The 27,577-nt window shown below is 39.6% G+C and overlaps 1 protein-coding gene and 1 long non-coding RNA gene across 3 annotated transcripts in view; one reads left to right on the forward strand and one right to left on the reverse strand.

Annotated features, from left to right (window-relative positions):
* The window catches only part of c10h1orf50 (chromosome 10 C1orf50 homolog), a 30,469-nt gene extending 7,818 nt beyond the window's left edge, over window positions 1-22,651 (reverse strand). The window contains exons 1-3 of one of the 2 annotated variants that reach the window (XM_086087492.1): window positions 22,114-22,650; window positions 21,660-21,775; window positions 21,499-21,585 (exon numbers count right to left, since the gene is read on the reverse strand). In XM_086087492.1, coding sequence (XP_085943618.1) covers window positions 21,499-21,585; window positions 21,660-21,775; window positions 22,114-22,162 — 252 coding nt within the window. In that variant the 5' untranslated portion in view covers window positions 22,163-22,650. Of the gene's footprint in view, window positions 1-21,498; window positions 21,586-21,659; window positions 21,776-22,113 lie in introns of both variants that reach the window. The other variant, XM_086087493.1, reaches the window with a different exon arrangement.
* Window positions 22,151-25,033, forward strand: LOC147166713 (uncharacterized). The gene is made up of 2 exons (XR_015096320.1): window positions 22,151-23,042; window positions 23,763-25,033. It is a non-coding gene; the product is annotated as an uncharacterized LOC147166713 (long non-coding RNA).
* The last annotated feature ends 2,544 nt before the right edge of the window (window positions 25,034-27,577 follow it).

Raw genomic sequence — 27,577 nt, forward strand, 5'->3', positions numbered from 1 at the left:
GGGAGCTAATCAATGCAAGCCGGCCAGACTTCCTTGTTCGCCGAGCTGAGTCGACCAATGACAACGGCGGAGTCCAACCAAGACACGCTTAGGACCACCCCCTTATTTGAATAACATTTTGTCCAGGCAGTATGGACCAAAACTGCCAAAATTCAAAATAAATAAATGACTAAATAAATAAATAAATAAATGACTAAAAGTGAAAACGGATATAAAAAAATATGATTCGAAAATTAAATTCAAATCTATTTATTTATGTATTTTGTGTTGTTTTGATTTTCATTTATATTTATTTTTTGGGATTTAATTTTCAAATTATATTTTTATATCCGTTTTTATTTTCACTTTTAGTCATTTATTTATTTGGTCATTTATTTTTAATTTTGGCAGTTTTCGTCCTCCATAGTTGAATAGCTGTTGCCTGACACTGAATAACGTCACGAGAAAAAAACACAGTTGATTCACTTGAGGACATAACAACACACACACTTTTAAATACAAAACGTGCTTCATTTTTAATACATCGCTAGCGCTAATGCTTAAGTCAATGCACAGCGTTTCCGCTACATTAATTTTATGGCGGCGGCACGCCACCCCTAAATCTTAGCATGGGTAGACAAAAGGCATGGTTTAAAGCAAAAATACAATTAATTTGACTGAAAACGTTATGCTTAAAATGACTGCGGTCAAAATTTCCAGCGCGGTGGGGTGCACACTGATTTATTTAAAAATAATAATGTAAATGACAAGTACATATCCTGTCCAAATGGGGAGAATTTCAAACACAAAATATAAAGCCAGAAAAGGGACCATAAATGCTACTTTTATGCATTTTCATATTTTTTCTCCACATAGTCCACAGAACGCTCAATTTAAAGGTTAAGAGGATGATAGTCCACAGAACGCTCAATTTAAAGGTTAACAGGATGATATCACTGTATTTTATGAGTGTGGTTGCGTGCATTTGTCGAGGCATTGAAGAAGAGGAGAGGCGACAGTACATTGAGTGATCACTGCTGTGTGCCTAGATGGACAGGTTCTAACTGCCTTGTTTTTTTCCCTTACAGTATGCTGAACAGTGGAGACAATGGGTTGTTAACATTCACATGGATAAGTCTGTAATTGTAGTTCGAGACAGCACCAAAGTGTGTTCTCTGCATTTTTTCCTGCCGATGTTATCCATCCGTCGACCACAAGGGCGCTGTTTGTTAACAGAACCACAGCTGTATTTTGAAGATACTCAAACTTTCATGTGTTGTTATTCTGTTTACATAGATTATCGATGTTTCTGCCTTTCCATGTATATTATTCCTATGCTGCACTTTTATTGTATTAAAAATAGTGCTGTCGAAGTTAAAGCGTTAACTCGTTCATTAATCACAAAAAAATTGCATTAATCATGTATTACCGCAGATTAATCACACTATTCATAGGGGTTATGGATAACCAGAGAGTCAGTGCATCAGTGACCTCCAGGTGGGTACCGAAGACGGCACAGATTCACGTTAAATCAAACTGTGCCATATTCCGAAGCGCATCTTAAGTTGTGACTGTCCGGGATGTGTTGTGTGTACGCACAACCATCTTACTGACGTCACCCACTAGATTTCATTCAGTGCGTGTGAGTAAAGCTTCGCGGTTCCTAGCTGTTATGTTCAGGAGTTAGATCCCAAAAACGCAGACACAAATAATAGTTTTGACATTTATTTGTAAAACAAAGCTTCACTTGAAGGTGATGCAACCATCTAGGCCAACAGTGACATGACAAAGAGAACAAAGGCTCTTGCATCAGCCAGGGCCAAACGCTAAACATGGAATGCCCAGTAAGTAATTAAACGGTTTGCGCGAAACGTACTTACAACAAGACGAGGCATCGAAAACTAGACCAGAAGCAGCGAGAAGGGATCGTGGATCAAGAGATGTGGAGCTAGGTAGCTGTAGCGATTATTTGGGTTGTCCTAATGGCGAACGAGAAATTTAGACGGTACTGAGGGCAGTTGTAATTTCCTCAGCAACCTCTGGGGGCACCACATTGACTTTGCTTGTTTGTAGGAACAAAATAAACGATAAAAATCCTATTATCATGTATTCATAATCTGAAGTTGCTACTTTAGTTAATCATGGAGTTCTTTGCTTTAATAAGAGAATTACTAATCCACTCAGTAAACACAAATGATTCGGCAGAAATTGAATTTCTAGACAAATTTATTTCGTAAACACACACATATATCAGTCACAGCCTAACCTATTAATGAAACGGAATAAAAAATGTGAATCGGCCCGGGGGTCGTCCTTTGGCGCTGCCGCGGCCTGGGGGGCCCTGAGGTGTTGCGCTTGCTCTGTCCTGGCAGGGGTCGACGGCTCCCCTCTTTGGTGGAGATTTTCATGCATGCCAGATCCACCACACCAGCATCTATCGAAACTCAGACACAATCTGCTTCTTCCTCAGGTCATTGAATCGGTGGAGGCTGGTGTCTGTGGATCTCACTCTGCTTCGTTTGTCCTTCCTTCCTTTCCTCAGTCTCTCTTTTGGTCTCTTGAGGTCTCCCTGATTTTTTTGGATTTGTTGGAATTTAGATGTTTCTGGGGTTGGTGAAGAACTCTGGTTGGTGGCCCGGTGGGTGGTGTCTGGTCGGTGCTGGATTTCACTTTCCTTTGTTTTCTTTGGTCCCCTCGGGTCTCCTGACGGCGGTGTTCGGTTTAGGTGAACGGTATGGGATTTTTTCTAATAGGTTTTTGGTGAGCTAACGAATACACACACACTCGCACGCACGCACATACACATCCTCACCCACATACAAAAAAAAGAAAGAAAAAAAGAGCAATGATGATGACATTACCGAATGAACAATACTGAGCTCTTTAAAAAAAAGAAAAAGAAAAAAAATGTGAATCAAAGACGAAACGAAAACATGCAACCTAACAAACCAAGATTAAAAGGTAATGAAAAAGGTCGATGGGAAATAGAGATGGAAGCGTTTTAACATGTCAATTATTTTATATTTGAATCAAAGCGTCGCGCCAGTGGTATGGTCAAATTGCATTGAAGGCGCACTTACGGACTGGTTCAGGTGCACGGGAGAGGGAGGGACTCGTCGAACATCGATCCTCAGTTGAAGAAAATTCCGTTGGAGGCGATCTGAACGCGCAGCTGGAATGCTGCACTGGAGTCTCTGGCTGATGGCCGCACGACTGCGAGGCCGCTGCAGGTCTCCGGTTGGTGGTGAGGTGCGCGCGGCATGGAGGCCGCGGCAAGTCCTTGGATGGCAGAGGTCCCGGTTGGTGGTGATGTGCTTGCGCGGTTGAGAGGCCGCAGTCAGTTGGTTTGGGTGCTGCGGGGCATCTCGGGCGCACGGCTGGAGCAGAAATGGGTCGCTGGTGCACAGCGGCTCGATGCCTAACAGCCGTTGTGGAACCGGGTCGGTGGGACGCTGCATGATTCAGAGAGCGGAAGGTAGGTGGGTCGGCTCTCGGCAGGAACAGTCACGCGTGTTTTGGGACGCGCAGTGTGGTTGCGAGTCCTTGCGTGATGCGTGCTTTGGGGCGCTCAAAGAAGGAAGCCACGTTGTCGCTCTCAGCGTGTTCGGCGACCACGTCTCTCGTGATGGTTCATGGGGCAAGAAGAGCGAGGAAGAGGGGGAAGTTCCTTTGCGCGCTGGCTTTTAAACTTGTGTCCCAGTGGGTCGGAGTAGTAGTCCCGCCTCTTCCGTGCGCTTGAAGCAGACTTGGTCCTGAGACCAAGCTTTTGGGATAGCATTTGATAGTTTTTTATCGAAATTGACAAGCCAGATGCTTCATTTATCATTCTGAACACATTGAAAACATTACCGCGATCATAAAGTTATTGAATCCGCTAAGCTTATTAATTAGCTAAACTTAAATGGCTGCAGAAGTACACACATCATTAATTTGAGATACATACAGGTTGTGTACAAAGATAAACAACAAAAGTCACTTGATGTCAGTCAAGTACATAGAGTCTGTTTATGTCCCGAATTATGTAGACTTCAGATTAATTACGAGCGGCAGGATTCTTGAGGGTAATTCCGATAGTGACCGCTGGAGGGCCCTGTTGTACCCTATAGCTTCCAAGGGGCGTGGTTTCCAAAAACACATGGCTGATTCCTGTGGATAGACCAGACCATAAAATTGGTCTGGGGACTGATCTTACGTTGGTGAATGTCAGGTTCAGTCAACCTAGAACATTTAATAAACAACAGACAAGGAAGGAAGACAAGAGACTTGGATTATTTTTACTCGCGAAGAGAACAGACAGAGATGTGCAGATTACAATCTCCTACCCGTTCTGAAGCACATTCTGCCCAGCCCTCTCTTTTTATTTCTTTACAGGGCGTTCCCTAGCACTAAAGAGTTTGGGGAAGCAGCAGCAACGTGACAATCAGATATGAGTCATTGCGCAGACAATAATGCAGACGTTTTTCTTCAACGCTGAAAGTTTCAGTCAAAGTTCAACAGTTTAACCGCAAAATGTTCCAGTCGCTATCTTGTGTTAAAGTCACAGTTTTACAACTGCAGCTTCTGCTCTCTTCACAGACTACCCCAGCCCACATGGTTCAAACATAGGTCACACTGCTGAATAAATGCTTTGCAATACTATAAGAGTAAATATGGGATAACTTATGTACACTGGCGTGTAGAGGGAGACCCCTGGTGATGCTCACACCCTTTCCCCTCTTCCCTCTCTCAAAAAAGTGCCTTATGGAAGGTTTTTTTTCCTTCTTTTTAACAAACACTTTACTGAAGATAGGTCAATATTGACACAATCTTTTACAAAAGCTGCATGATTAATTACGTGTGAAAAAAAAAATGCTTCCCCAGCGCGCGCGCACCCAAACTAGCTCGCTCCCTTTGTCACGTGACCGCGAATTACCCTTGGTCATTTTTACCGGATGTTTTCTCCTCGTGTCATATAATTTGAAGACCATTAAATCTAAAAGATCATCACTTAACAAACCTAAAAACTGACTAAATCGCCTCATGAGGCCCTTGCAACATTTTTTACTCCACTCCAAGGTGAACATTTTCCGCAGGTTTAAGGCCATGCATGAGTAGGCGGACTGGGCGGCCAGCTGACTCGCTAACTCCTTCTGAGGCGAGTCCATAATGTTAACAGTTTCAACTTCGACACTCTCCATTGCGTCATCTCATAGGTTGAGATAGAGCCCATCACAAGTGGTGTGGTGTGTAACGCTTCATATGATTGGCCAAGCCAGGAACATTGAGGGCAGCTTTTGCGCTTCTCTTTTTAATCGTTGTCATGCACGTAAAACAAAATGAGTTAACGACTCTGTTTTGAAAATGTATCGAGTAAAACGTACAGGTACTGTTTTTAAAATGTAACGGTTAAAAGTAAAAATTATTCTAAAAATAAATACTCCGTGAATTACAAAGTACAAAGTACTTGGGAAAAAAATACTTTTGTTACTTCCCTTCTCTGGTCTTAAGGAACTGGTTCTCAATGTTCAAGATTTTATGGCTTCAAGAAAAACTGTTTGCGAAAATGCGAACATCTTTGCTACATTCTGACCGTGGATGGATGTTGAAAAAACAGCATGTGCTGCATTCAAGTTGGGATGGGTACCTTTCGCATTTGAATTGGTTTGGTTCCAATTGTTGGTGCTGGGGTATCGATACCGGTACTGAACAATACCAATTTTCGGTACTTTTGTTCTGTTTATTTAACAATAAAATAATACTTAATTTAAAATAACAAACAAAAATTAAAAATAACATTCATTTTTAAACAGTCATTTTTCATTAAATAAAATCAAAGTCAGATTCATGATTTTTTACTATATGTGAGATTTTCTGACAAATAATAAAACATCATGAATTTAAAACACATAAGCCAGAGAGGATGGAGTAAAAAAAAAAAATCAAGCTATAACATTAATAAGGTATAAATAATACCATAAATTAATATTACAAATAAAGTGAGAAGCAAAGTTCTTTACAATGAACAACTTAAAGAACAAAATTAAGCAGTATTACAAGAACAGACTATAAATAATTGTATTTGTCTTATTATGGTTCCTTGTTCAGTTGTTTTTCATAAACGCTCATGCGTACGTTGCGCGATGAATTCAATCCCAACTTGGAGTGAAATCTCGCAAAAAATGACAGTTGGAAGAGGACATGAACGAAAATAAAGAGAATAATTGGGACTCTGGAGCAAACTCAATGTAAACTATATCCAACGCGGTACGTAATGTTTGCTAGTGCTACAGATTGGCCACAAGATTTAGCAGTTTTATTGTTAGATAATACATTTGCTATAAGTCATATATTGTATATTATTGTAACAATGGTAAAGCCACACACCTTACAATATAATTCAAATCGGCGGGTGAAGACAGACATCTGCTATGTCCGCATTGTGGTCCGTGCCGAGGAGAGGCAGGCGTCGTGGCGGTGCTACCCACATATGGCGAGCCGATGGCGGGGACTTCCCAGTCCCTGGTGGGGGGGCCAGGGGGGCTTAGCCCCCCGTAGCTCATGGGTATTCCGTGATTTTAAGTACTTTCAATGCACTCAGATGACAAAGAAATAGACAAAACAACAGCATAAATTTCCAATGTATATTGAACTATCCCATATAAAATTGCAGTTTTAGTCAACTCAAAATCAGTCACATTCAAAAATTATTTATGTCATAAATAATGTTTTTCTATTTTTTGCTCATTAAAACATTCAACATATTTACAGGAATATACAAGTGTTCATTCTTGAGCACAATCCATTCACATGACACAAACACTACTTCCTCCTAGACTTCATTGCTTTGGAATGGGTCTTTCTAGCCTGCTTCTGTGCAGCTTTGATGGTTCTTCTTGAGGCAGCCTTGCTCATTTGAGTGTCCTGTTTCACAGCAAGTTCTGTTCGTTTTGCAGACAACATAGCTGCTTCTGCATCCTTCTCCTCCCTGTACCTTTTGGAGGATGTCCTCAGATTTAGGCACAGTTTGGACTGCACAGGATCCATCAGAATGTCTTTCCTGCCAAAATGGCTGACAGAGGTGGTCTTTCTTGCTCTTAGGGCATATTTCACAGTCTGAATAGAACTGTATGTGGCTATGTCCATTCTGCATGCTCTGGGGTTCAGGACATCACCCATGACACTGAAAGCCCCCTCTACTTGAGGCCCATGGAAGCAACTCATGAGAGCCTTCACCATCTTGGCCAAGGTTGGGTATCTTCCAACAGCAAAGACTTGAGCCCACCAACGATCCAGTGCAATTGCCTTCCCCTCTGAGTCCAAAGGTGTTGGCAACTCACTGTCCAACTGGTATTCTCTCACCTCGAGATCATAGTTCCCCAGCTCTGACTCATCAAGGACATTGGTGACCAACGATGACAGCTTCTTCAGTAGGACTTTCAAGAGCTTTGAAACCTCTCCCGCCATAGTCAATGGTATCACGGCACCAAATGCAAAGCGCTTTCCCGGCACGATCGATCTTCCGAATGAAGTCACTGAACAAATTCGTCACAGTCTTCTTTCCAACATTTGTCGATATATCCTTCTCTAACCAGTCCCAGCGAAACTTGTTTTTTACGAGTTTGTCAATTTCCTTAACTCGCGGAGCATCTTTGCGTTCGATCACGGACATCTTTCTTTAAACACTCGGCAAAAACGTGTGCGAAATGAACAACGGCATACTCTTATACCTTTATAACAAGCGCGTTTATTGGTCAACAAACAATGGCATACTCTATGCCTTTATAACAAACGCGTTTATTGCTCAACAAACAATGGCATACTCTATGCCTTTATAACAAGCGCGTTTATTGGTCTACAAACAATGGCATACTCCTATGCCTTTATAACAAGCGCTCTTATTGGTCAACACGGAGACTTCCGCCAATCGCAAGATCGGTTTCATTTCAATTGCGGAAACACTAAAACGGAATGCTGTAGAGAGACGAAATCGGATTTTTTTTTTTTTTTTTTTTTTTTTTTTGGGGGGGAGATAAAAAAAGCGGAATTCCGCGAATTAGCGGAAAAATCACATGCCTGATATTTGTGCTCTCAGACTGTGTCCTCTGTGTTGCAACTGCATGATGTAATCAGCAGCCTCTGCATGATGTAATCAGCAGCCTATGAGAGTCATCCACAGACTATAAAGGCAACAGCGGAAGACACATTCTGTTTGTCGGATGATTCACCTGCTTGCCTCCACAGCCCAATAATTGATAGTTAGCTACTGTAACGAATATTGCCCGTCACCCTCAAAAAAAATTGTATATGCCTTTTTAAACATTTCCCCCTGGGGAATGTGTGTGCAAGCCTTAACCCTGTGTTTTCTCAAACCAACCAGAGACAGTTCAAAAAGGAAAAACTCTTTGAATTTCCCTCCAGCAGGGACTGGATTTAGTTTTTACAACCCATAGGAAACGCATACCTCAGCGCCTACCGAGATCTAAAAGCCTGTTTAGCAAGCAGACTAGCGATAAGACCTGATGGAGAAGCGCAAAAGCTGCCCTCAATGTTCCTGGCTTGGCCAATCATATGAAGCGTTACACACGGTCCACCACTTGTGATAGGCTCTATCTCAACCTATGAGATGACGCAATGGAGAGTGTCAAAGTTGAAACTGTTAACATTATGGACTCGCCTCAGAAGGAGTTAGCGAGTCAGCTGGCCGCCCAGTCCGCCTACTCATGCATGGCCTTAAACCTGCGGAAAATGTTCACCTTGGAGTGGAGTAAAAAAATGTTGCAAGGGCCTCATGAGGCGATTTAGTCAGTTTTTAGGTTTGTTAAGTGATGATCTTTTAGATTTAATGGTCTTCAAATTATATGACACGAGGAGAAAACATCCGGTAAAAATGACCAAGGGTAATTCACGGTCACGTGACAAAGGGAGCGAGCGAGCTAGTTTGGGTGCGCGCGCGCTGGGGAAGCATTTTTTTTTTTCACACGTAATTAATCATGCAGCTTTTGTAAAATATTGTGTCAATATTAACCTATCTTCAGTAAAGTGTTTGTTAAAAAGAAGGAAAAAAAAACTTCCATAAGGCACTTTTTTGAGAGAGGGAAGAGGGGAAAGGGTGTGAGCATCACCAGGGGTCTCCCTCTACACGCCAGTGTACATAAGTTATCCCATATTTACTCTTATAGTATTGCAAAGCATTTATTCAGCAGTGTGACCTATGTTTGAACCATGTGGGCTGGGGTCGTCTGTGAAGAGAGCAGAAGCTGCAGTTGTAAAACTGTGACTTTAACACAAGATAGCGACTGGAACATTTTGCGGTTAAACTGTTGCACTTTGACTGAAACTTTCAGCGTTGAAGAAAAACGTCTGCATTATTGTCTGCGCAATGACTCATATCTGATTGTCACGTTGCTGCTGCTTCCCCAAACTCTTTAGTGCTAGGGAACGCCCTGTAAAGAAATAAAAAGAGAGGGCTGGGCAGAATGTGCTTCAGAACGGGTAGGAGATTGTAATCTGCACATCTCTGTCTGTTCTCTTCTCGAGTAAAAATAATCCAAGTCTCTTGTCTTCCTTCCTTGTCTGTTGTTTATTAAATGTTCTAGGTTGACTGAACCTGACATTCACCAACGTAAAAAATAAAATAAAATAAAGTTTATTCGCACCAGCCTATCAGCTTCAGGAACGGACTGCAAAGTCACACACAGCGTCCTGTACAGGTCTGTAGCCACCCAGAGATAGTGGTAAGTGTTTACTTGTTTAAAACTATTTAACTGTAAGATAGCAATAGTGCTAGCATTAGCCAGAGTATTTAGCATGGCCATCGGAATGCCAGTGAAAAAGTGGAAGCGCTCGAATCAAAGAAAGAAAGGAAGGCACTGCAGGAGAAAGTGGCTGACCTGTAGAGCAGTACTCGGCAGTGCTCTGTTTTTACGACCCACTGAAAAGCTGTACAGTAGTTTACCAAGCAACGCTAGTCTCCTTCTCCGGTGTGCGCAATGAAGCTGCTGAGACCGGGTACAAACTCACATGGTGAAACACCAGCGAGTAGTGAGGCGGACACTCACCCACGCATTTGGTACTTAATTCAAACAGACGCTTGCTTGCTTGCATGCAGCATTTTTTTTTGCTTGCGTCACCACAACATCCTATTTTGGCCATATTATTTTGGCTTTAGTATTTAGGACGAATGCCAAAAATGCTTATTTTTGTCAATATTTTTCCGCGGCCGAAAATTCGGTGCATCCCTATTATATACAATAAACAATAGTTTTACAATGCTGAACTGTACTAGGGATTAATTTTTAATGATAACAGTAAAAAAAAAAAATAATCACGGCGTCGGCCGTGCCATCCACTTATTAGGGCAGTTTACAATTACGCTCAAACTATTTTTAGAACCATGCACTGCGCGTGGGCGTGGCCAGTAGATTTTCAGACAAGAAACACAGACAGGCAAATGAGGGAGTGTATTCGTACGAGGCAAAACTTGTGAACTGACTCGCTATTTCACCATAAATATACAGTACTTAACAGACATATTATGGTTACAACAAACCTCTGCTGCTTTGGTGTCTGCCGCTATGTGATTGGCGATGTTGTGTGCGATTGAATGAAGGGAGTTTCCAGAGGAATGTCTCAGCTGGGTTCAAGCATGTACAATTAAATGGCAGTGATTTACGTGAAAAATGTCACCGAAGACACCTATATGTGCCCTCTACATTTCATCTGTGGAAATGTGCCAGCAGCTGAAAATCCAGACCCAACATGAGCGACTGCAGGTATGTTTATTGTATCCTTTTTCAGCATTAGCCTTGCTAGCTGCCTGCTCCAACATGCTAGCTATGCTAGCATCATGGTGTAAATACACAAAAAATACCCCAAGTTTACCTACGGAGGCCACTGCTGCTTAGATGTAAACATTTATATAAAGTATCAGCGCTATAGAACCCTATGTATACAACAACATGCCAGTTGATCAGTGTCACTAAAATGTGAGCGTGTCACTGTCACCACGCCATTAAAAAAAAAAAAACTAGACAGAAGTAACAGCCCAAAGGTAGGCTTAAAATCTTCAAATGAAAATCGTGACTTCAATGTGTTTCGTTTTCATGAAAGTTAGCAACCAACACAATATTAGCAGTCATCTAGACTGCACCGGAGTGGCAGCAACGATCATACAGTAAGTCTTACCTTTGTACGAAAACTGCTTTCCTTCCGCCCACTTTGAGGTCTCCGCATGTCAACCACCGTTTAAGCTGTTCCAAAGTGTGTTTGTCGATTCAACCATGTTGAAATTTCACGCCTGGGACGTCGTTCTCTTCCAAAATGATGTGTCCTAATCTGTTATTTTGTCCAACTCATGCATATTAATTAGGAAAATGTGACGTCATTTGAGATCAACCCTATTGAGCACTCCAGCCAACCACAGCACGTTGCTATATATTTTTAATGTCTTCTGTATTTGTAATTGTTCTTTCACCAAGCAAAAATTTTATTTTTATCGAAATACCCGATTATTCAATAGAATAGAATCGAAGAAGTCCACGTCCTTGCCTGGAACTGGTTTGACAACTTTGACAAGAGTGACAGTAATAAAAAAAATAACAGTCTGTCGAGATTTGCCAAAAAACGGCCACTATGAGGAGCAATTTGTTGACAATCATGTTCCACCAAGAGCCATATTGCGACTCCACAGGCACCATAACAGCGATAAAGATACCGGTAAGTCGTAGCGACACGGTCGCCTATTGTAATAGTGCCAACAATTGTATTTCTCTTATTTCACGAGTGCTAAACATGTGAAAAGTGTTGAAAGAAATATGCTCACACTCATGGAGGCAATGGAGTGACATTTGTATGTGAATAATGCATGTGAAGCCTAGATTTGGGCAGTTTTCTGACGTAAATCAATCATAAAACACGTCTTTATAAGTGTAGAATTATAAACTGAAGATATATCACCATACTCTCATATTTGAAAGTGTACAAAAGTATATGTTTTACAGAGAGATCAAGTGGAAGCTGATGATTCTGAGGAGTAAATATAGTAGTAGTTATGGCTATGATTTTGGCCATGATAGCTTTATGCACTGTATATTTTAATAGCATTGGCAATTTCTTTTAGCCCACAACAATCATAAAAAATGCCCGGGAAATTTTGGAGGGACTAGCTAGGACTGTCTACAAATTACCTATAGATGACATATGTGCCACAAATCACCATCTATCCAGTATTTATTTTATTTGTATTGTTATTCTGCTGTTGTAACTGGCAGTGGTAAAACATACATCCCCACTCCAAATATAATGAATTATTATTTGTGTGACATAAATACAAAAATAAATGAAAACACCCTATATAGCCTGGACGTAATTTGAATTCCTTGTTTAAAAATAAAATAATAATAATAATAATAATAAAAAAATACTAACTATTTGATATAAAACTTTTTTTAAGTAGTGAAAATAGTTACTTTGCCTGGTAACGAGTTACTTTTATTATAAAGTAATTCAATTACTAACGCAAATAATGAGTAATTATAACTAATTACTTTTTTTAAAGTAAAGTTCCCAACACTGGTTTTTCATTGGTCCCTTTTCTCCGCGTGATAAATTAAAGTGAAGCGTGAGAGAGGGCAGAAATGCATGAGTCTCTAGTGCAATGTTTGAGTGTTGACAGCTCTGGTTTTGGGGAAGCTCAATGTGCTATATTGCCTTGAATAAAAACCCACTATGTACCAAAATGAGTGTTTTTAGGCAGACTAATAGCATCGGCCATTCGGCCACTAGACAGTGGACTAACAGAAGAAATAAGACCACAACCACCATTGCAATACTGCGTGCATCTGTAAAAAAAAAAAAAAAAAAGCAAAAAGTCAGTGTATAAAACATGGATGGCCCAAACATGTTTCCGGCAGCGCTTTGAGGCAGAAAATAGACCTTTTGCACGGGATGTCACAGCCTTCATGGGTATGGAAGACCAAAACTGCCAAAATTAAAAATAAATGACAAAATAAATAAATATAAAAGGAAATACAATCAATTATATATATCCCTAAATAGTAAAAACAAAAATAATACAAATTTATATATATATATTATATAAAATATCAATCAATAAATAAAAATACTCTGCTCTCACATTTATTTATTTCATGCTGCAGACGCTTTGTCAGGTCAAAATGTTATTCAAATGAGGGGGCGGTCCTAAGCGTGTCTTGGGTTGGACTCCGCCGTTGCAAAGTGCAACGAACAAGGAAGTCTCGCGACTTGCATGGAGAGTTCCAGCAATGGATGACTATCTTATCCACTGTCACCACGACGAGCAACTCAAATTGCAAGTTGTTATATTTATTGTATACTGTATTTTTATGACTTTGGCGAAGACCAGCGGGCGCCTCTTGCCTTGCTTGCGTAAAAATAAGGAAATGGGCGTGTGCCACGGCGATGCTTGCTGTGTTGCTGCCTGTGCGCGTGTCAGAAGAATTCAGATGCACAATCAAGTCACGGGATCGATGATGGGAAGTTGCTTTTTTTTTTAAGGTGGCACTTTTTTTTTTAAGGTCGCGTGTTTATGCGATCTACCAATAATACCTTCGACGCATTGAAGCACCCCTGCGCTATGTCATCAGTTCGAGAATCCATTTATTACGGTACGTTATTGCGTTGGCCTACGGTGTGTTCAGTGGCAACAGCAAACGGACTTCACTAATTACTATATTACATGAATGATTAGATAACCAATGACAAACGGATGCCACAGAGTTCAGATGCAGCCTTGCAGTAGCATCAGTGTTGCTATTTTTAGCGAGCGTTTAACAACAACTTTTAAAACACGGCCAATTGCACCAAACTACAGTGTATCGAACGAAATCTTGAGTTTCATTGGCATGAAAATCAATTTGTCACTACATTCAGGAGCAACAACACTGTACTCTCTAGCTTGATGTTGAACACCGGCACCAGCAAGCGTTTACCAAATTACGTAATTGTACAAAAATAGAGAACATTTGATAAATTCACTATCATTACTATTATGGGTGTTAAAAAAAATTGTTTCGGCAATATATCGCGATATTACAGTGCATAATTCTCGTATCGATTCAATATGCAGCCGAATCAATTTAGAAAGATACATTTTTGATGAAAATAATCAACAAAATGTCTGAATTAAGGTTCACACTTCAGGCATGGAAGAATGTTATATTAATGGAACATTAAGCCTTAAAATTTGATTTAAATGCTGTTCAAACATGAAACAGATTGCAACACAAAACACACAAAAACAGTGGCTCACAGTTACAAGCCTGAAGTACATTTTCCTACAAATCTTACAGTGTACATGTACAAGTTTACTGATGAGTATTTTCCAAATTTGAGTAAAAAAATAACATTTTTAAAAAATCGCAATAATTGATTTATCGATTCATATCGGGATTAATCGGTATTGAATCGAATCGTGACCTATGAATCGTGATCTAGAGCGTAGATCTATAATTGCAACTTTCCTAGCTCCTCGATAGGCCGCACGTGATACGGAAGTTATTCTCTCTCTCTCTCTCATTGTAGAAATTGTAATACCTCGAAGTAATCCCCCATAAAAAAAATGTACCTGTAATCTGATTACATGTTTTTTCCTGTAACTGTAATGGAATAGTTTAAAAAAAATTGCAATCTGATTACGTAACGGCGGTACATGTATTCCATTACTCCCCAAACCTGGTAGTAGTGGTGTGAATTGCCTAGTACCTGGCGATTCGATCCGTATCCCGATTCATAGGTCACGATTCGATTCGATACATATTAATCCCAATACAAATATATACGTCGATTATTGCGACTTTATTTTTACTCAAATTTAGAAAATGCCAATCAGTTAACTTGTATATATATATATAGACTGTAAGATTTGTATGAAAATGTATTTATTTCTCTGAAATTTATGGCTTATAACTGTGAACCACTGTATTGAACAAAAAGGTTGCAATCAGTTTCATGTTTGAACAGCATTGAAATAAAATATGAAGTCTTAATGTTCCATTAATATAACATTCTTCCATGCTTAAAGGCAGTGGCGTGCACAGACATTATGGGGGGCAAGTGCTCCAGGGGAAAAAGGGCACTTTTGCGCATATGGAATACCTTATTGACAATTCCGAGATGACGTCATGAGTCAAAATGATGGTCAATTTGGTCTTTTGGTGAACGAAATCTATCCGCTCATTAAAAAAGATTGGACTTTGGATCGTTGTAATTTGATTTGTGAGGATTATTTTGACTTCAAAATGTGATGAGATGTTTGACTACTATAACAATTGGTGTGGCTTGTATGTTAGTCACAAGCAAAAGCATTCCAATCCACCGTTTGCTTTCACCTTAATAAAGGAAGCATTTGCATTGTGTTGCATTGGGGAAGTGTCAGAAATGCCCGGATGTTCGTAATTGTCAATGCAAGTAAAAAAAAATAAAAAAAACATTACACACAAGTAATAATAATAATAATAATTCCCCACAGCTAGTTTTATTAACAGCCTATTAGGGCAACATGACGGCAAGAATTGTAGCATAGAAATAACTTACAGTTATGGTTTGTACAAAATACCGGTAATAGCTAATAATTTAGCTAATAATAGTTTCATGCCTGCTGATTTAGTACAAACCCCTTAAAATTTTAAATGTGAACAGCTTTTAAGATTTTTCAATAAAATTAACCTTAAGGAGCAAATCAAATTGAAAATGGGAGCTTTAAAAGGCGCTACTTCAGTGTTTCCCACAGTTTATTTTGGTGGATCGCTCCAATGCTTCGTCAGCGGTTGATAGATTGCATTTTTAAATTGTGCCTTGTAAGCATGTCTCATCTTTAGGCTCATGCCATTTACGGAGTTCCGCCGGAGTTCGAGTAGTCTCCACGGATAGCGTGGGGGTGAGGTCCAAACGGGGTAAACGAAATGAACTACAGGAGACAGGAGGTCACACTGCAGTCTGGCGTTTCATTTGATCTCTTTTTATTCACTTTCTCGTTCCATCTCCACATTCGAATACATACAGCGACAACTCTCTTTTGCCTTCACCGCCTCCGCCACTCACATCCCAGTCCCAACACAGGCCAGCAGCCAATCAAGAACGAGCGTAAACCAGACTACCAATCAGAAACGTGCGTTGGCGCAGCAACATTTGCCCCGAAGCTTGACTGGAAGGAAAATGTCTCCGGAACTCGGTGCACACAGACAAATTTAAGTGTGCCTACGTAAAATTTTCTTGAAAACTTCTTGGGCGGTGGCCAGTTTACTTGGGCGTCCCGCCCAAGTATTAACATGGTGTGGGAATGGCTGTACTTGTTAACATGACTCTCTCTGGCCTTGACTTTGACCTTTCATCTTCATGTGACTTTCATCCAAGAGAGCAGAGAGATGCTTCATGCTCCGCTGTTTTTGCTACTTCACAACAAAACGAGTGTAGGTAGGGAATAGAGGGCAAACAAACAATACAATTTCACTGGATTTATAACAGAGTTACCTGGCTTGGGTGGAGCAGCAGCAGGGGAAGAGATGCGTGTGTGTGCGACCAAGACCGCATGGCTTATTACAGTCTGCGTTCACGTGACAAAGAGAGAAACAGCTAGGTCGGGTATGTGCGTGCACAGGGCGCATATCGGGGCTTTTGTTTGTTTTTTAACAAACAAAAAAAACGAACTTTCCAAAAGGCACTTTTTTGAGAGAGGGCAGAGGGGCGAAGTTGTCAGTACCACTAGGGGTACCGAACGTAAGTTACTGAGTTTTTGCAGATTTGCGACCCCCCTGACGAAAAGCGGAATGGAAACCAGCGATGTGCACGTGCCCAGAGTGCCAAGACGTTAGTTAGTGGTAGTTTTATTGAGCATTGCTGATCATAAACAGACCCTATCGTATTTTCGTGACGAGGTCTGTGTCCGAACTAAAAAAAAAATTGCACTCTTATTTCCTACTGGGTATATAAACAAGCATAGTATAGAAATGTACTGGACTTAAAGAAAAAAATATATATAAAGAAAAAAAAAAAAAGAAAGAAATGTACTGGACTCAAGATGAAATAGAAACAACACAATTTTTCAGTCACGCGAGGCCTCGAAACCGCTTCCAGCTCATCTGGAGTTTCCTTCATTTCAACAACAACGAGTCACAGAGTTCAGACGACAAACTATTCAAAATCTGTCCTGTTTTCAACCACATTGTCCAGAAATTCAAGGAACTGTTCCAACCCGGGAGGAATGTCTGTATTGATGAGGGAATGATGAGTTTTCAGGGACGTCTTTCATTCAAAGTATACAACCCCCAAAACCGATAAAATATGGGATCAAGTCATACATCCTGTGTGACTCCCAAACGGGATATTCCTTCAATATGCAACCCTATGTAGGTACCAGTTGTTCTCTGCCTGATACAGTTTTCACTCTTTATGGACAATTTTTACAATTCTATCGGCTTGTGTGAACGTCTCCTGGCAGCACGTATCAATGTATGTGGAACACTGAGGAAAAACAGGGGTGAACCCAGCGAGATCACTTGCCTAACAAACACTGGCCTTGGGGGGGGGGGGGGGGGGGGGGGGGAGAGACACAACACAAAGGTTTTGGTTGTGGCATGGCAGGACAAACGTTTATTGAGGATGGTGACTACTTTCCACAAAGATGAAATGCGGACAGTGGATGTGTGGCGGAAGGCACAGAGAAGAGAGTGCCTTTCCAGAAACCAGTGTCTGTTCTGGACTACAATGCCACCATGAATGGAGTGGATAAGATGGATCAGAACATCTCTTACCACCCATTCACGTGGAAAACTTTGAAATGTCACCAAAAATGTGTTGCCTTTCTATTTAAAATATGCATGTTCAATGCATATATCCTGCACAAAACAAAAAATCCTGGGAAGTGCCAACACTATTTGGAGTTTATCCAGCAGGTGGGTGAGAGGGTGGCTGTTACCACAAGACAAGGGGGAGGAGGAAGAGGAGGAGGAAGTTGTTGCAGGTATGGGAACTGAAGAGCATGAGGAAGCCAGACGTAACACCAGGTCACCGTATCATGATCCTGAGAGTAGACTTGATGGCAACATGGCCAAACACACACTGAAGTACATACCTGCTACTCCCCGGAAAAAAAGGCCGGCAAGAAAGTGTAGCGTCTGCACGCGAAGGGGCAATCGCAGTGAAACTAATCTGTGGTGGGGAGTGTTACACAATATACCACACAAAAAGAAAAATCGTGTAGTTGAAACATCCACACAATTGTACATCACATTTGTAAATAGTTTGTAAATAGTTTGCCAAATTGTTTTATCAAATTGTTACACTGTTGAATGTAAATAAACTTATTTTGCTATCAAAAAATACTTTTTCATTGTTAGTGGTAGTGTTTTATAGAAGTAAAGCACTGTTTAGGTGTTTGCGGCATCATTCATGGGGAAAAAAAGTGTCAAATTCACTAGAGTGCATGAAATAATATTGTTTCACAAAAAGCTTGATTTCTACGTATTTTGGTCCAAAACAGAGAATTTGGGTGAAACCAACCTATTTTCTATTGTTGATGATTACTGAAAGACTGAATACAATAGAAACAAACTTTTTTTTTCTGATGAAAGATGAGAGTTCAATCTTTCATTTAGTAGTATCTGTGTTTCCATAGTCCAAACACAAAATTTTCTGTGGACCTTGAAACATCAGTCAAAATGCTCTAAATCAGCTGGCACCCACATGTTGTTTTCTGAAAATGGTTGGCAGTCAAAGAGTTAGACATCAATTTGGCCGCATATTGAATCAATACGAGAATTGTGCACAGTAATATTGCGCTATATTGCCGATTAAATTTTTTTTACACACCCCTAGTAGGTAGAATTTAAGGAGGTTGAGGTCTATCTTCGTGAAAAGTGGCCTGCAACCCTTGTTTATAACCCTCCCACTACAGTTTAAGAAGAATTGGAAAACTCCTTTGTCCGCGTGAACGGGCAGTCTGAGGGCTGAGGGACAAGACTAGGCGTAAGGGGCAGTATTGGCTTTTTCTCCATAGTGAATGTAAAAAAATACGTCAGTTACATAATAAACAAGTTTTACTTTTAGGTATCTTGTCCCTCTTGTGTGAGCGTAGCATCTCGTCCCGGAGACCCAGCCAGCGAAAAAAGAAAAGAAAAAGGTATGCGTTAGGGGTGGGACGATACGGGTAACTCACGATTCGATACTATGACGATATGTGGCCCACGAGAACGATGATACCACGATACATGATATGTACAATAATCGATAAATTGGCCGAAATTTTCTCAACAATATATCACGATATTCAGTATGCGAGTGATTCAGCTTTGCAGACTATTCTTCTTCACCAATAGTGTCTGGACACAAGTTCTTCGCCACTGCTTCTGCCTACTTTACCACCATTTAGGGATTAGCGCCCCCACAAACAGAACAGGAGAGGTTAAGTACTAACGGTGACAGCAAAGGATGACGAAAGTCACGGTTCTGATCACGGATTTGAGTCACAGATCAAACCGTTTTTTGGATCAGAAAACAAAACAACATAAATGTATTTATTTCATAAAACACTTTTTCCCATTTTTATCTTAAATCATCTCAAAATATCTAATATGGTCGTTTAGGATTTTGGAATACAATTTTAAGTGCAATATGAGGCAGATACATTCTTATTCTTTACCTGGTCCATGTACAAAATAACCAGGTATTAATGGCTTTAAGTTATGTTCCTAAAATCTAAACGGCTATATTTGACATTTTTAGTTGAATGTTTTTTATTTATTGGCAAAGGTGTTTAAAAAATAAATGAAGACAAAGTTCTACCTTTTTTTTTTTTATATAATGAAAAAGCCAAAGTGCGATTTAAGGCTTACTTTAAACATGGAGAGTGAATTACAAAGTAGCCTAGGTCCAGGATATTGAAAAAGAAAAAAAAGCAATCCAGGTAGCTGTCACTCATTAGTGTTGCCAGCCTTTTTTGCATTTTGCACTTCAGGGCACGTGATTCAAATTCGACTGTTAGCATGACGTCGTCTTCGTGAACAACGTCACTCTTCACTCTTCAAGTTTTTCCCACAACAACGACATGTCATTCACTACTGTCTCTCTTCGGCTGGATGTTGGATTTTTACTCCGTCTCCGCAAAAACAAAATACTTCAATGAGTCACTTTTCTGATGTCACTCCGCTCTTAGCTCATTGGTTCATTCCACTGTCTGTCAGGTTTGCCCCGCCTCAGAAATGCAACTGATAGGTCGGTCAACTAGACTCATTCTCCAGCAAAAGCCGCGAGTAAGTCTGGATTTCCAGGCTACACCATACCAGCCAGGCACTAATGCTAACACTAGCTGCCAGCCACTGACGTCAGAGACTTGCGCTGTATGACTTGCAATGACGGCGTAATTAATTAGCGGTTTCTTATCATCATACTTTCAGGATGGCATTATGATAATGTTGGTAGAAAGTATGTAATTTCAATAAAAACTTCTGTAAGCCAAGCAGGCGGTCATGTCGCCGCGCAGGCCGACTTCAAAGTAAAACCCCACCAAACGCCGTGTTACGTTGAGTATGTTTCTAACTTCCTTGACATGTCTAAATGACGGGGTAAAACCATTATATGCGTCTCGGTGTGCTGTCATAAAATATTGATACTGCTGTCAGTGTATCAATATATTTATTGCAACTTAGAGCGCAACAATATACAGTATTGCAATATCGACCCCCCACCTAGGTCCAGGCTTATAAATCAGCTCCAGTGTCATGCGGCCGGTGTGAATTACAGCAAAGTCTGCAATTTTATTAAATCAGTTACAACAGCAGGAGTAGACGGTAATTAACTCCAACTTCTGTAAATATCGCACTCTATGAGCTCCGACTAAATGTGCCACTTCTACCGACAGACGAACTTCAGTTAAACCAGTAGATGTCACGGCTAGATGGGCAATATTAACTTATAATTAGCATAATAACAGTCCCTAAGTCGCTATGTCGCGCTGTGTTCCATCCACTTCAATTCAGCATTCATTCACTTCCGCAGTCTATACTCGTGAAGTCACATGATCACGAGACGTATGTGCAACATGTCTATATAAGTCGACCTGTTTGTAAAGTCGACTTATCAATAGTCGACCTATTTGTAAAGTCGACTTATCCGACTTGGTTGTGGTATGTAATCTTTGCGTAAACGCGGTGTGTCCGCTCGCAGTTTTGCTAGTCCGAGTTTACATTTGGCTCGCAAAATCAATTTTGACACAAAAATTGTGATGCCTTGAAAAGGGTTTATGAAGTTTGATATTCTTGATCCTTGTGGATTCTCACAAATGCCAAGTTGTTAAGACAACTGGGAACTGTTGTAAATAGTGAAAATAAATCAATTTTTATGGCTCTATCACCCAGCCCTAATTTTAGAATAACCTCCAAGAACTTTCTATGGCATTTTCCCTTGAATTTTATGCATCCCAAGCTCATTTGTTAAATAACTGTGATGATATCTAAAGAAATGCTGTTTTATGTGTCATGTTATTTCCCAATTTGCTGGTGGACTTACCTTTCTTGCTTGTTCTTGTAGATATCTGATCTGGTCAGCAATTACCGACAGTTTGTTACAAGCATTGGCTTTAACAAAGTCATCTCCCTGAGAAAACATGTTACTCTGAGCTTAAAACAAAAAACGATCAATTTGATTTAGAAATAAAACTGGGTGCTAACCTTCTGCAGCTGTGTTGCCAAAGCAACCAGATCCATAGGGTCCCCCACTCGAGTGGTCTGGTAAGAATTGACAAGTTCTAGTCCACCAGGAACGATGCTGCTCTCAACCAGAGTCTCTATAGAACCAGAATGATGTTTACTCAAACACTTTAACATCACATGTGATATACATTTACTATGGAAAGACTCTGAATTGACCATACACGGCAACGAGGGAAAAGTTCGATGACATAAGAGTTTCCGCAGCCGCGCTCAAATGTTGCAAACTCCTGTCATCAAATGTGTGATAACCTGGTGTTGTGTATAGTCTATCGTTACTGTTGGGTGTAAAGTGGAAACCACCCATGTCCAAAATTTGGTCAATTTCATATTCATCACAAATCTAATGGTCTATTGGTGGGTTGTTGTTGTGTTTTGTTTTTTTTCAAAAGCCGATTATAAAAAGTTTATTTACCTTTGGTTGTTTTGTCGGACTGGCCTGTGAAGCTGACAGTTCCATCCATTGTTTTATACGTATGCCTTTATTTAAATGTCCTCTCCGCAAGTATTTGGCCGAATTTTCTCAGGCGCAGTTAAGTAATCAGCTTGTTTTGACAGCGGAGCAGAGTTCGTTGCGTTCCTTCGTTATCTGAGTAGTTGACGCCGGCCACTGACTTTTCCCTATTTGGAACTTGTACGTGCGTTGTAGCAACCTTGTCAGCATTGGCCACCCGACGGTAGATCTCTAATTGCAACGTTCCTAGCTCCTCTATAAACCGCACGCGATACGGAAGTTATTCTCTCTTTTTTTCTTCTTCTTTTTTCCCTTTTTTTTTTCTCACGCCGCCGTGCGAGGATCACGGATATATACAAGTCCGCGTCGAGGATCGAACACAGATAAACATGTCGGAACGCAATCGAGTAGCCTGTCAGTGCTTGCTGTCGACCCATGCACGATCTGTGACCCGCATGCGCAGAAGATCGGCCATCTTGGGTCGCTAACTACGGCAAAAATATTAGGCGGTGGGCCGGGGCGACGTAGCTGCTTTAGTTTTGGAGATCAATGATCCTTGGTGAGGGAAGACGAAGACCTGGGTTGTTTATTTTTTGAAGTTTATTTTTTTTTCTTAATCAGAGTTTGTTTGTTGGCACTCGTAATTATTGCACATTTTCCCAAAAATCAAGTTGTTAATTTCATTAAAAGTGCAGGCAACGCTGCAGACTACTATGTCAATTGAACCAATAGCACGTAACGCTACAAATCACGTGATGTTATTCAGCCAATCGCAGACGTCGATATGCAACAGCTGTTGGTCACAACAACAGCTGAGCTGTGGGTAGTCACGCTACACGACGAAACATTACACGATATATGTGCGAAAGGCGCCGCTTCTACGTTTACAGGTGAGTATAAATATTTTTGGAAAACACTAGCGATGCTATTTATATGTTGTATAAAGTTTGGCGATGTAAATGACGAGTAAACGCGTCAACTGTTAGCATGTATGTTAGCAAATATGTTGTTTACAAGTCTTGCTCAAGCACTTGTGAAGCTCGAGACCTGAAGCTATATTTCTTTGTCGCTGAATGTTCATCCCGAATTAATATTACGTTATTCATCACACATGCTGTGGGAGGGAAAACAAAAAACTAAAGTTGGTGGACGTTATGTGGGTTTAAGTGGCAGATGGCCATGCTGCTTCAGACAGTGAAGGGCTTGATAAGCCACGCACTCACGGTGACAAGTTGACATTACGGTTTAGTTTATTAAGGATATTTTATTGATCTCACAGAAATGTAAATGGCCATAGAGGGAGAAATCGGGGGAGGAACGTATATGATCTAAAAATATGATCATTTGTGGTCGCTCAGCAAAATGAAAAAACAACAACAAAATTACCATGGAACTTTGTTGGACATAAATAATTGTCCAATGTAATTACACACCCTAGGCTTTGTATTTTATCCATCTTAGTAGCATATCAATGAACTAACTATTACTTATATTAAATGAACAACAACTTGAGTTAGTCATCTTCAAATGACCTATTGGCACAAATTTGTACATGGCAGCTGTTCCAGTTTGCAGGTGCATCTCCCCTTAACATAGTTTGTTTTCTTAAGAGCGATGCACCAGCTCGAGTATTGTCTCTGGAGTTGGAGCGAGTGATCGTCCAGTCCATTTATTCCACAAATCGCAGCAGACCTGTCCCGGACTATGAACACTGCGGCAATGGTAAAGAAGGCCCAGCAGCGGCTCCACTTCCTGAGGGAGAACCTCAACACCCCTTCTACCGCTCCTGCGTAGAGTCTGCTGACCTACGCCATCACAGTGTGGTACCCGAACTGTACTGAGGCGGAGAGGAAGAGGTTGCAGAGAATATATAAGGACAGCAGAGAAGATCATCGGCTGCTCTCTGCCCTTTCCTCTGAATATCTGCCACTCCCGCTGCCTCAGGAGAGCTCAGGACATTATTAAGGACTCTTTTCACCCAGGTCACCTTATCTTTGACCTGTTACCCTCGGGCAGGCGTTACAGGTCACTAAAATCAAGAACAAACAGATTCAGAAACAGTTTTTATCAAAGAGCTTTTCAACTCATACTCATCCTGATTATTTAAATGACAATTTTTTATTATGCACTTTACACTACTGAGTACTTTATTATTACAATGTGTAATTTTTGTAATTTACCCTTTTAATATGTATATACTATTATTTATTCCATACTGTGTGTTGATAATTTTTTAATTTTGCATGAGGGAGCAACACAATCTCGTATTTTAATGTTACAATGACAATAAAGGCTATTCTATTTTATTCGATTCTATCCATCCATCTTCTCAGGGGCAGGAACAGGCTTACATTCAAGGATGCTTCTGTGGACTGCAGCCTGATAGTTGGTAAACCAAATGTGCGTATGCAAGGACTCTATCTGAAATAAGTGCTTTTTTTTCCTTCTCTGAGCTCATTTTATGTTTGGATGTTGTCAAAGTGCATGTAGCAGTTTCTGTGATAGCTGCTGTTGGTTGGAAACGCAGCAGATTACTGAAATTGAACTTCAACATATAACCTATAATAGGACAATGCTTGAACATACATATTAGTCAAAGCTAATTTTCATTTTCAGTCACTAGGCAAACAAGCTATCCACATAACATGGAACAAACTTTGTTTTTAAGGTTATGCAAAGCATCTTCTGCTACTTGTACCAATTGGTCTGTCCACAGAAACACCGAATTTATACAACAGTCCATTTCTGTGTTAGCTAGAAAAGTTTCAACAAATGTGGGCGTGTAATTGTGTAGCTAATTTTTTGTGACATGCAGACTATTAGGAATTATTTTTTTCCTTGTTTGTTCAAGAGGGAAATAAACAACACTTTGGTGATCAAATGTGGGAAGTCTGTCATATTTATTACGTGCAAAGTTCGCAATGACATTTAGACAATGTTAGAGATGCCTTAAATTTTAAGAAGGCATGACTTTTCAAAAGAAGTGACAATAAGGTCAAGTTTAAAGACGAACTTCAACGACGTTGACGCATTTTACCTTTTTGAAAGTGACTGGTGTACAAAAGTGTTATTTTAGCAATAAATGTGTCGATGTGTGTGTAATATTTAGACATAAGATATAAACTACAACAGCGCTTAAACATTACTGGTTGTCGAGGCGCTATCTAAACCCCGGAAAAACTAACCAAGAGGACGCATTTTTAAGCGTGCTATTGGACAAAACCACAACTACGTCATGTATGACGGACCCCGGGCATAGCTGCCCGCTCAGTTCGCCGGTGCCGTTAACCCACAAAAAGTTACCGATCAATACAAAATGTGGAAGAGATAAGAGTGCCAACAAATTTTGTTTCATTTGTTGATAAATGAAGCTGATGTCAATAAAAAATGAAGTCTTCCCTCGTTGGGGATCGTTCAAATGCACGAAATCGGCCCACCGCCTATAGGGGTCTGCCTGTGCACTATGGAGGTAAATATGGTGCAAAACTAACTTGTAAAAAAAATTTGTAACTGTAGAAAAAAAGTCTACATTTGTATCTGTAAAAATTTTTTTAAAAAATATCTGTAAAAACACATTTGTACCTGTGTAAATTTGTATCTGTAAAAGTTGTGATTTGTACCTGTAGAAATGACAACTTGTAGTAAAAGAAGTCGCCACTAGAAGTCACAAGTGAGTCACTTGTGACTCCTAGTGACTTACAGATACAAATCATGACTTTAACAGGTAAAATCATGACTTACAGATAAAAAAAAATTTTACAGATACAAATCACGACTTTTTTTCTTTTTTTGCAAGTTACTTTTGCACCATATTTACCTCCATAAAGTTCCCCTATACTATTTATAATGGTTGCAGAGATTTTGTCTATTTTGATTAAGAAATCTAGAATTGAAGGACTCCATTTGAATGATGAACAAATTATAATATCTCAGTTGGCTGATAATACAACACTATTTCTTAAAATTTAGTTTCAAATTCCAATCGCATTGCAAGTAACAAATATGTTTTCAAAGGCTTCCGGACTCCATTTAAATTTACATAAATGTGAATTGTTACCATTAAAAGACCATTCTATGCAATCATTATATAATATAAAAGTGAAAAAAGAGGTAAAGTATTTAGGCATTGTAATTACTAAAGACAAATTGGTCTCTGAAAAAATTAACATAAAAGACAAAGTTGACCATTGTAAAGCTTTTCTGAATCGATGGTTTCAAAGGGATCTTTCAATTTTTGGCAGAATTATGTTAACAAAAATGGACAGTTTGTCTATATTAATATATTCAGCATACTCTCTTGCCATATCTCCCTTGATTACAAAAAACATTAATAAGCTACATTTTGATTTTATTTTGAGAAATTAATTGCATTACATATCAAAGCATGATCTGATTAGATCCTACGAGAATGGGGGTGGAAATGCAATAGACTTTGATTTTATGAATGGTTTGTTGAAAACAAATTGGTTGAAATCTTTTTTACAGAACCCACAATTAATATGGTCCCACATACCCAACCTTGTCTTTAAAAAAGTAGGTGGAATCAATTTTTTGTTAAAATGTGATTAGGACCTCAAAAAACTTCCTCTTAAAAACTCTCAGATTTTCATCAACAGGTTCTTCTGTATTGGAAACTCATATTCAAACATAACTTCACACCACACAATACACCTATATGGAATAACAGGTATATATTGGTTAATTAAAAAAAAAAATCTATTTTTTATTTCTGATTGGTTTTACAGAGTATGGGCTATTGACAACTTTCTGGATGAGGGAGGTAACATTTTACAACATGCAGGATTTTGTCAGAAATATCAAATTAGATGTACCCAAAATAAATATAAACAAATTGTAAAGAAATGTCCTAGCTCCCTGGTCAACATGGTTTAACAGGATAAAATACATTCAAAAATTACGCCAGCTTTAAAGCATCTATTCATTAATGGTATTGATTTTTGTGACGACAAATGCAACAACAAATTTATTCGATGCCAGTTACTATATAATTGTTTATTTAGTTCATTATAACGTGACTATATTCTTAAGGACTTTAAATTAGAAGATAGAAAAGCGATTAGATGTAAATATTTGAAATTTCCGGTCCCAGCAAAAATCAAGGAACTTCAATTTAAAATTCTTAATATTTACCCCACAAAAGAGCTTTTGAAGGAGAAATTTAAGATGGATGTGGGAAATTGTGTTTTTTGTGAAAGTGTAAATGAAGATTTGAAGATTTATTTTTATGCAAGTATGTTAAAAAAAATTTGGCTTGACTTTCAACATTGGATTTGTTCTAAAGGAACACAGATAGGTAATCTTACTATAACTGATATTAAATATGGTTATTTTTTAATAATAATTTAGATTTTTGCATAAACAATATTATTTTACTAGGTAAACAATATATACACAAATGTCGTTT

Source organism: Leptonotus elevatus, chromosome 10, assembly GCF_054856555.1.
Source record: "Leptonotus elevatus isolate MCC_2025b chromosome 10, RoL_Lele_1.0, whole genome shotgun sequence".
NCBI lineage: Eukaryota > Metazoa > Chordata > Actinopteri > Syngnathiformes > Syngnathidae > Leptonotus > Leptonotus elevatus.